Consider the following 10,369-nt stretch of genomic DNA (forward strand, 5'->3'; position numbering starts at 1 on the left):
CCTTTACAAGGACCATGTTTGCAGTCACAAACAAGAGAAGGATTTGCCTTATCAATTAAGAAAAAAATAAGCAAAATTTTATGTTTGCTTTGCTAACATGGACAAGGCCCAGACAGGTCCCTCTGCAGTACACACCCCGGGTGGGATATCTCGCCACTCTCCTCTCTTTCTTTCTGCCGTGAAGTTAAAATGTCATCTTGCCTCCCCTCTCCTTCCTCCTGCCCCGTCCCACAGGCACACACGGCCACCCACCCCCATTAAGGGCACACGAAGCACGACATGGTGCCATGTCGCTGAGCACCTAGATGCGTGAGCTTCTTTTTCTTCCTCTTCTTCTTCTGCTGCTGCTTTGAGGACAGTGCCTGCGCTGGAGAGCCAGGATCACAGCTTGACCTGCCACTGGGGCAGGCAGCGGGGTCTGTCACTACAAAACCAGTACTTGCATCCCGAGCCTTAGATGACACCTCGCCAAGGGGGACAGGCGATCCGACTGTCCTTTGGGCCGGCGGGGTTTTCCCTGCACTCGCTGGCAGAGCAGGGGAAGGTGTCCCAGGGCTCCCTGGGGAGGCAGCGGTACCTCTCCGTTTCGGCACGCTGTCCGGACCCACTAAAGCTGCTCGTCCCTCACCGCGGCCCTGGCCAGCGGGACGTGCTCCAGGGGCCGCATCCGCCCGGTCAGCTGCCGCCACGTGCTCGTCCCGGCGGCAGGATCTATGGGCTAAGCCGCCGTCCTCAGGTTTCACGCAGCTCTGGCAGGCCTCAAGCAACTGAGCATGATCGACCAGCCCCGCCGGCCCTTCCCCAAGGTCGGCTGGAAGGACACCCACCACCCGGGATGCCTCTGCCTGCTGGAGCGGGCCGGCAGCGCCAGCAGCAGGTCTCAAACAGCTCTTATCACAGACCGTCACCGTTCCTTCTTCGTCCTTGGCCTCCGATAGGTCTCGGATGTATTCGGTGCACTTCTGCAGGCTTCCAGTCACCGCCTCGCTGGGGATGATGTCTGGATAGGGCCCAGCACACTGGGCAGCTTCTGGCATCTCCGGGCAGACGGCACAGCTCGTGGGAGGCTTTGGTAAGAGGGGTGACCTCTCATCGGGCGAGTTAGAGCTGCGCGTCTGGAAGATTAGATCGGTGACATGCCTGCAGCAGTTTGCAAAAAGGCTGTTCCCCATGATCACAAGCAGCCTGGCTCATACAGCACCGGATTAGAAAAGTTAGATTTGTTTGCACACATATACTGAAGTCCCCACAAGGCAAACTCCCACGCGGCAGCCCTCGCCCTCCGCAGCCCAGACCTGCTCGCCTTCTCACGCAGTCGGCCGCCTTCTCCAAAGAAAATTCCTACTTGGCCCCAGGCTGGCGGGAGGCAGAGGACCGGCAGCTGTCTCCGCACGGCGTCCTGCACACCCTGAGCTCACGTCCCGCGTTCTCGCCAGAATCAGATGCTGGGCTCACAGCAGTTCTCCCAACGTGCCACCCAGCGACCTTCATCCACCGTGCGCCTTTGCCCCCTCCCCGACCGCCACGCTCACACCACCACGGTATCCATGAAGCCCAAAAGCAGCTCCTCACAGACGAAGTTCTCCTCTCCTCTCCCCGCCGCGCCAGAACAAAACCCGACGCGTATCTAACAGGTTTCTCAGGCGCGCTCACAGAGGGATGCCGGCCCGATCGCCCCGGCCCCAGGTGGTTATAAATAGCCCGACCTCGAGAGCTGCACCAGTGCAGCCTGGGACGGGTGCTGGAGCCCTTCAGCGCTGCCAAACCTGCGAGCAAGTGAGATGCATTGAATTACAAGGCGAGGGCAGTTACTATGGCACGCCTGGGCCCAGGCACAGCCATCCATACTAAGCAGGCGAGCACAAAACAGCCAGGCAGTGAACCAGTAAGTAGTTCCCAGACAAATTTTCTGTCCTCTCGCCCTGCTCTGCCATGTCAAACACAAACAAACCACAAAACCACACACACAACCCCCTAACGCCACTCCTCTCTCTGTGCTAACTTAAGAAATCCCAGCAACTGAGGCAGGGATTACGGAGCTGGAGATTTCTGCAAGCCCCAGGTGCCCCGGGAGGCTGCAGCCAAGCAGGCCACAGCATGCCTCCGGCGAGGCCATGTCGCAGCCGCCTGCTCCTCGCCTTCACCGCGGCTCCCCGTGCACAGGCACAGGTCCAGCACTGACATGCTGCTCGGCAGCCAGCTGCTTGGGTCCCCTCAGTGGTCCCAGCTTCCTGGGACGCGAGCGAAGAGCCAGACCCGTCAAACACGCGATGTGGGGTGCAAGAACTGCAGCCCGGACCGACCAGCCTACGACCTGCCTGGGAAAGCTTTCGTGTCTGGGTAGCAAAGCTGTCAACCCCTCCACTCCTGGGTAGCCCAAGTTTCAGCACAGGCTTCCTCGGCAAGTCTCCCCAGTGCTCAACTTCATGGACAGGAAGGGGCACAACTCCGCATTGAGCGGAAGAAAAAATATGCGCCACATCCCTAGCACAAAAATCTCAAAGCTAGACCAAAGCCAAGACCACACAGACCACGTGATCCCTTGCTCAAGGCCGACACAACACAGAGGAAGAGCAATCCCTCCTACCAAGAAGGCCCTTGGAAGGCCAGGAGCAGTCCCCAGAGCCCCCGTGTCAGCAAGCCACCTGCCAGGAGAAAGGCAGAAACCAGCTGAAAAACAGACCAAAAGCTCTCCACGGAAAACCCCGGCTAGCTTCTGTTGTCCTTTTGAAGGGAAGAGGAATCAGAAGTCTCTCCCTCTCCAACCCGTTTGAGCTCCTGCCCCAGTACGCGTGGAACCCCAGCGACCCACGCTTTGGTGCAGAAGCCTCTGGGCCTGAGAGCCGTGAGACAAGGCACCCCTTGGCCTCGGGAGCCAGCACCAACTTCCAGATCACATCAGCATTGGTAACTCATATTTTTCTGATGATTTCTGAAGGACTTCAGGTGTGTTGGCAACTTCAACTTTTCCTCCTTGTCAAGAGACCTCTGGGAAGAGGTGGAATCTCCTCCTGGAGGAGTACCTAGTCAGGAGCTCTCATGAAGCTGGGCAGCGTTTCTTCAACTCCAGACAAAGCAAGCGCAGAGCAGTGCGGTACGTGCTAGCTTTGACACATGAAGGCTGGTGTCAGTATAGCAAACGCAAATTAAATTTTACCTGAATAATAAATTAAACAAAATAAATGGTTTCATGAATGTAAATAAACTGACTAAATGAATAGGCATTAGCTCCAGAGATGGCCCTAGTGTAAATATTTCTGCGGGACATCCCATCAGGGGAGGTGGGAGACAGCACAGAGGTGCCTCCCTCTGCCTCCCCAGCGGAAACCACAGTTCCCAGAAACTTTCAGCACTTTAGGTGCAACAAGCACTTCTTTTAATAAGGGCCCACAATGAAACGTTAGAGCTGCTCTACTGCTGTCATTAAACTCAAATTGGTTATAACCCATCTGTGGGCAGAGGTATAAGCACCGCATTTATTTCTCAGCAGCTTTACAGCGCCGGGGACTGACTCGCATGGAGAGAACGGCGGGGCTGCAGCAGGCGGCTCTCGACAAGGGCCCCAGGCTCACTGGTCCCGACATCTCTCCTGCGGCACTAACAATCCATGGATGGCAAGTGGGGAAATTATCCATTCCTAGCTCTTGTGTGTCCGCAGTAAGATTTGGATGGATAGACCTAAACAACTCAAGCCACATTCCAGCCTACTTAAAAGTTTGTGGCTTTTCTGTATTCGCATTGATACTGGGACATTTGCATGGCAGCCGTGCCCTGGGGTGCCCCCGGGGTCCCACAGCTGCTGGCTCAGGCACTTACAAGCCACTGAAATGCCTCGTGCTTTGCATTTGGCACCCTGAGTTACCCCCGCTGTGCTCTCCACACCTGGGTTCTACATTTAAACCCATGTGTAAACTATCTATCTGGCCAAAACTTCGGAAACTTAGTCCTGAAACTAGCTGGCTGGTGACCCTGCTACAACAACGTACAACTCAAACATCACAGAAATCAGGAGCAAAGACTAGGACCCAAGGCAAAGTGCAAAGATCGACACCAACAAAAACATCAACTATGATGAGAAACAAGAGCATGTTTCTCAAATTTGAAGGGAAGAGAGATGGATGAAGGAGTCACATTTCAGACAGATAGCGAGAAATCAGTCCATAATTCTCCAAGTATGTGTATTTTATTCTGGCACATACCTTAGTTTCAGAAAGCTACTGAGACAGCGAGAGCCTGAAACCGAACTATCCCGTTAGACTTCGTGTGCAGTGGGACCAGCAGAACATCAGGCCCGCAGACAGAAGCAGCCGTGCTGTGAGGCAACAGCCACAGCTCCACAGCGTTGCAGGAAAGACTCCAGCTTCACCCTGCACTACCACTGAGGCCTGTCACCACAACCACAGCAGTGCCGGAGAAAACACACAGCACAAGCCTGAAAAGACCAACTTTGCCAGTCCTGAGAGCCCTATGTAAGCCTTAATGTGGCTGAGAACCCCAAGACCCACAGAGGCGATGGCAGCGAGCTCTGGGTAGGGTCTGCAGGGGAGATCGGACGGCTGCGATATTGATTCCACTGCCTTGGTGCATCCTGCAGCGCAGATGTGCCGATTAGCCCGCAGCCTCCCACCCGGCCAGCCCTGTGCCAGCCGCTGCCCTGGGCCGCACACAGCGCCAGGGGAATGGGCTGGACGGCCGTTCCTGTGGCTCTGCAAGAGCCTGGGAAACTCGCCTGTCCCACGGAAACCCCTCTGCCAGGGACATGGAGAATCCTGTCCTACCTCACACAGTGCCATATACCCCAGGCTGGCACCAGAGCCCACCTTAACCCCAGCAAAACCTGCACACAGAGCTTCCACGCTAGTGGGGGCTTCATAGGGTTCAGAGCCACCGACAGCACAAACAGAGTCTTACCCCCAGTGCCTGCTCGCAGGGCACCCTGCACAACACGGATCTCTAACAGGCGCTATCCACGTTACCATTTCCAGTCTCCAACGCAAGGGCAGGAGGTTAGCCAGCAGAGAGCCTGGGCAGGAGGGCTGGTGTCAGGCTAATCCGCCCCACGGGAGCTCCAGGCAATCAGGGCAAGAGTCACGATCCTGCAGTTTTATGTTATTGGACAGTAACTACATAAAACTCCTCTGAGCCTGCAGCTTCGTCAAAGAGTTGCAGTAGAGCTTCTCTCTTTAAAGAGAAAGGGAAGGGCAAACTAAGGAAACTATTTTTTAAAAAAAAAAACATGCCATTACTCTAACATCACTTAGCTGCAGGGAACCTTACTTTAGCGGCCTGCTCCACGGGATTCTTCCCCTCAGGGCCGGTCAGGTGGCTGGTGAGCACCACAGCAGTTATTTCTTCAGCTTGAGAAAAGAGCTTACTTCTGGGAGCGTACATCTATTTTCCCAGCCCAAGAGGGAAGGTCTGTTGCCTGTCTAAGTACATCTATGTTAAATTGTCAGTAAAATGCCAGACAACCACTCGTCCCAGACTCACTAACGTTAAAAAGGTGGAACACAGCGCAAAGCTCAACTGCCAAACGGGCACGTGTGAGCTCCACTACACCAAGCACACGCTTGCAGGAGGTGCGAACCAAATGCTAACTCTTACACAGGCCTGTGACTACTGGCGAAAACCTGACCGGCTTCCAAAAAGCAACAGCCACGGGAGTAGCCACGTCGCAGTCCTCATCTGTGCTCTGTCCAAGTGCTGCCCCGTGCGCTGGTTTTACTTCTCGAGTGCAAATAAAAAAAAAAATGCATGAACTTCAGACCTTTAAAGCTTCTAGAAATAACAACTTTCTAGTACAACCAATAGAGCATGACGGTGGAAAGCAAAAGGGGCGCTGGAAAGCTGTGCCAGGAGAGGGGTGCGCTGCCAAGTTTAGTCATTTACAAGACGACGAAGACAAACACAGGACTCTGCAACACGGCGCTGTTTTTACTGTGCACGAGGCAGTTCTGCGGGTGGATTTATCTAGGTGCATGTTCCTGACCTACTTACTTCCTCTTTTCAGCTGCGAAGCCCACGAGGAAGGCTGCTCAGGCAGCGCAGCGAGCTTCCAGCGGGAGCTCGACTCTCTTATCCCACCAGCAGAACCGCTCCAGACATGATCCCCTCGGGTTCCCATCCCCCGTCTTGCCGCACAGATACTGTGTTATCACACTCCTTTCCTCTTCTTAACCTTGCAGCGGCAACCAGATTTCTCTTGCACAATATTCCTCCGATTCCCCCCCTGAAGCCTGTTACAACTGCATATTAAAAAACCCCGACTGCCAGCAATTCAGCCCTTTCCAAAACACCAGTGAACCTCCAAGGTCGGGCGACAGACAGCGATAGCAGATCCCGAGATTAGGAATCAGTCTTCTGACCTTGTTACTAATGCACAGCTACACTTGCCTTCACAGCAGTTTTCCATTAACACCTGCATTCTCCGCTTTTTTAACAGAAGACGTTCCTGAAGATATGTGTGGACTGGAAGAACAGGGACAGAGGGACATATCTAGAAAAAGCAAATATTCAGGCAAGGCAAGGTTGAAAAGCATTTTATGGTAGCCAGACGCACTGCTAAACTTGCACGTGAGATAAACTTGTTCTAAGGCAGTGACAACTACAGGAACTGAAACAATCCAAGAAGCGCTGCACACAATGGCTGTCTCTTGATCTCGTGCTAGCTAATAAGAAAGGTAACTTAACCCATAACTGCCCACATCAGAAATCATTACAGGAACCCCAACTGTTCATGTTTTTGTGAACATGAAGGATGGAGCGGCCCAAACAGTTTTGTCAAGCATGGAGGCAGACAGGAGCAGTCACGGAATCTTCAGAGTTGGAAGGGACCTCTAGAGATCACCTAGTCCAACTCCCCTGCTGAAGCAGGATTGCCTAAGGCACATCCCTCAGGGCTGCATCCAGGCGGGTCTTGAAAATCTCCAGAGAAGGGGACTCCACAACCTCCCTGGGCAGCCTGTTCCAGTGCTCTGTCACCCTCACCGTAAAGAAGTTTTTCCGTGTATTTGAACGGAACTTCCTATGTTCCAGCTTGTGCCCATTGCCCCTTGTCCTGTCACTGGGAACCATTGAAAAGAGCCTGACTCCGTCCTCCTTAAACCCACCCTTTAGATACTTGTAAACATTAATCAGGTCCCCCCTCAGCCTTCTCTTCTCCAGGCTAAAGAGTCCCAGCTCTTTCAGCCTTTCCTTATAAGGGAGATGCTCCAGTCCCATAATTATCTTGGTTGCCCTTCGCTGGACTCGCTCCAGTAGTTCCCTGTCCCTCTTGAACTGGGGAGCCCAAAACTGGACACAATACTCCAGTCATCAGCCCTCTCCCCTTTTAGAGACAGACAAAAAACAACACCCAAGTCTCGACGCCTGGCACAGCAGAGCCAGAAGCCCCCTCGGAGCCTGCCCACTGCCCAGCGGCACCGACACTCGCCTTCAGACAAAGCAGGGTGCCCCAGATGGGTGCTCCGTGAGCTATGCAGGCAGCAGCGGGTACATCAGAGAAGAAGCTGATTTTCCTTGGCAGAAAGAGAGGCCTGGCAACCAGAGCCCGTAATGCCAGTGCCAACGCGGACAGGCTGCCCCCACTTCTACCTGGGAGCCATGCGCCAGAGACACGGCCTCAGCCCGAGGCTGCCAGACAGGACAAGAGCCTTCCTCCCCCTCCTCCCCAGACCCACCAGGTGCCTGAGCAATCATGCCGTGCTGCAACACGGGGAGGGTTTTTCCACCTCCCTACCTCCTTCGGCAATCAGCTTGTGCCCCGAGAGGCAGGGATTACACGGCGTAACTTTTTAACCCAGTTGCTGGCACTGCAGGCCTGACGCCTGCTTTAAAACCCAGCACGGGGAGGCGAGGGGGGAGGCTTCCAGCACTGCCCTCCCCACTCTTGAACGGCATCCAGCCTGTTCCAGCACCAAACGCCAATGAACTTTGCTTTAGGTGACAAACTTCAAAAATTTACCTCGCTGCCATAAAACCAGGGGAGGGAGGAAGTGGCGGGTTACTCGCTCAGCGGATACAAGTGCCTCAGGACGAAGGCCGGCCACAAACCACGCTGCTTCTGCCCTTTTTCTTGTACGTTAAACATCAGAGGAGGCGGCTGAGGCTGTTAAGAACGCTCAGGACCGTAACTTCTTGAAGATACAACACACCAAATCCAGCAAAACACAGAGCTGGGGCAGCCTGCAGGGCTGTGCCCCGAGTCCTGGGGCAGGCGCTGGGGACAGTCAGCACACGGGGCTGCGCCTCGTCCCTGACCTGAGGCACTCAGGCTCTCATTTAAAGCAAGAGCAACCAGCAAATAACGAGTTAAAGCGCATAATTTTCAGCTGAGGTTTCGCACAAGCCACCTGCCCTTCCCAGAAAAACCCAAGTTCTTACTTTTGAGTATTTCCTACCGTGTCAGTGGCTCCGGTGTCCCAGACTCCCGGGAGGACCCAGCTCTCTCCTACCTTCTGCAACAGACAGGCCACCGTCCATGCCGGGGGCAGCGCCCGCACCCCGCACACGGCTGCGTCCCGCCGTGCCCTCGACGAGCCGGGCACCCGGCGACCCTTCTCCGAACCGCCCCCCGCCCCGGGCTCGGCCGCCGCAGCCCACCCCGCGCCTGCCGCCACCGGCGCCCGTCTCCTCGCAGCCGGGCGGGCCAGGCCCCGGGGAGCACCCGCCCCGGCCCGCTGCGCTCCGCCGCCTGCGGGGCCCGGGCAGCGGCGGGGCCGACCCGGGGAACGAGCAGGGCCCCGGAGCGGCCGCTCCCCCCCACGCGGCCGCGCGGTGGTGCGGCCCGGTGAAGGTGACCTTCACCGGGGCCCGGGGCTCCCCGCTCCGCCGGGACGGGCCCGGCCGGGGGCGCTTCTCCGGGACGGGCCTCGCCGGGACGCGGACGAGCAGCGGGAATCACGCGTCCCGGCCCCGCTGCCGGCGCCGCGGCCTCCGTCCCCGGGGACACGACAGGCTTGCGCGGAGCCTCCCCGATCCGCGGAGCGGGCCCCATAGCCCAGGCACGGCTTCCCCGCAAGAAACGGGGGTGCCTGGACCGGGGAAGGGGATACGGGAGGCCGACCCCCGTGGCGGGGCGCTCCGGCGGGGTCTCCCCTTGGCGGGACGAGTTGGCAGAAGCCCCCCCGCCCCGCTACCCCAGCACCCCGCAGGGCCCGGGAAGGAGGCGTCGGGCCTGCACCGGACACCCCCGGTACGGCCAGGCAGGCCCCACCAGGCCCCGTTTAGGCCCGACCCTCCGCCGCAGGCCCCCACAACCCGTCCTCCCCTCTTACCGGAGCGCTGCTGGGTCACCCTCCCGCGGCTTCCCGGTTCCTCCTGCTGCTGCTCACCGCCCGGCACAGCGGTCGGCGGCATTTCGTCCGCTTTAATCACCATTTTGGTTTTTGGGGGGGACGCGCCCGAACCCCGCGCCCGCCCGCCCGCCGCGAAGGACAGCGCCGCCCGTTCCAGGGCCCCACGTGGTTCCCCCGCAGACCCCGGCGCTACGGCAAGCCGCCGGGGACCAACCTCCGCGCCCCGCCGGGCAACGCCTTAAAGGGGCCGCGCTGCTTTGAAGGTCACAGGCAGCGGGCGACAGCATTCGGCCCCGCGCCACCGGCACGGGGATGGGGCATCCACAACTTCTCTGGGAAGTCTCTTCCAGTGTCTCACCACCCACAGCCTAACAAATCTGACATGTAGACGTGGTGCTGAGGGACGTGGTTTAGTGGTGGGTTTGGGAGCATTGGGTTGGTGGTTGGACTCCATGATCTGGTGGTTGGACTCCATGAAAAATCCAACCTAGACGATTCTATGATTCTATAATTCTGAGACCAACCTAGACGATTGTATGATTCTATAATTCTGAGACCAACACGGACGATTCTATGATTCTAAGACCAGGCTGGACGGGCCTTTGAGCAACCTGCTGGAAGGGGCTTGGAGCTAGGTGGTCTTCAAGATCCCTTCCAACCCAAACCATTCCATCAACCTTGGGGCTGGCCGCAGCCTACATCCACCAAGAGATGCCTGCCCCAAAGCCATGCAGGACAGGCCTCACGGGCCCCGCGCCACCGGCTTGGCTTGGTGTGGGGCTCCCTGACGGGCCAAAGGGTTTAGTGAGGGGGGGTCAGTCTCTTCTGCCAAGTAACAAGTGACAGGACAAGAGGAAATAGCCTCAAGTTGTGCCAGGGGAGGTTTAGGATGGATATTAGGAAAAATTTCTTCACAGAAGGGGTTGTCAAGCATTGGAATGGGCTGCCTAGGGAAGTGGTGGAATCGTCATCCCTGGACGTATTTAAAGGACGGGTAGACGTGGTGCTTAGCGATATGGTTTAGGGATTTTTTTGTCATTTTTAGGTTGATGGTTGGACTCAATGATCTTAAA

The 10,369-nt window shown here is 56.8% G+C and overlaps 1 protein-coding gene across 3 annotated transcripts in view; it reads right to left on the bottom strand.

The window, feature by feature from the left end:
• The window catches only part of CLUH (clustered mitochondria homolog), a 39,231-nt gene extending 29,752 nt beyond the window's left edge, over positions 1-9,479 (bottom strand). The window contains exon 1 of one of the 3 annotated variants that reach the window (XM_074595900.1): positions 9,276-9,479. In XM_074595900.1, coding sequence (XP_074452001.1) covers positions 9,276-9,378 — 103 coding nt within the window. In that variant the 5' untranslated portion in view covers positions 9,379-9,479. Of the gene's footprint in view, positions 1-301; positions 1,710-8,399; positions 8,575-9,275 lie in introns of those variants that run through there. The other 2 variants (XM_074595899.1, XM_074595898.1) reach the window with 2 other exon arrangements.
• Positions 9,480-10,369: the final 890 nt, after the last annotated feature.

Source organism: Larus michahellis, chromosome 7, assembly GCF_964199755.1.
Source record: "Larus michahellis chromosome 7, bLarMic1.1, whole genome shotgun sequence".
NCBI classification, from domain to species: domain Eukaryota; kingdom Metazoa; phylum Chordata; class Aves; order Charadriiformes; family Laridae; genus Larus; species Larus michahellis.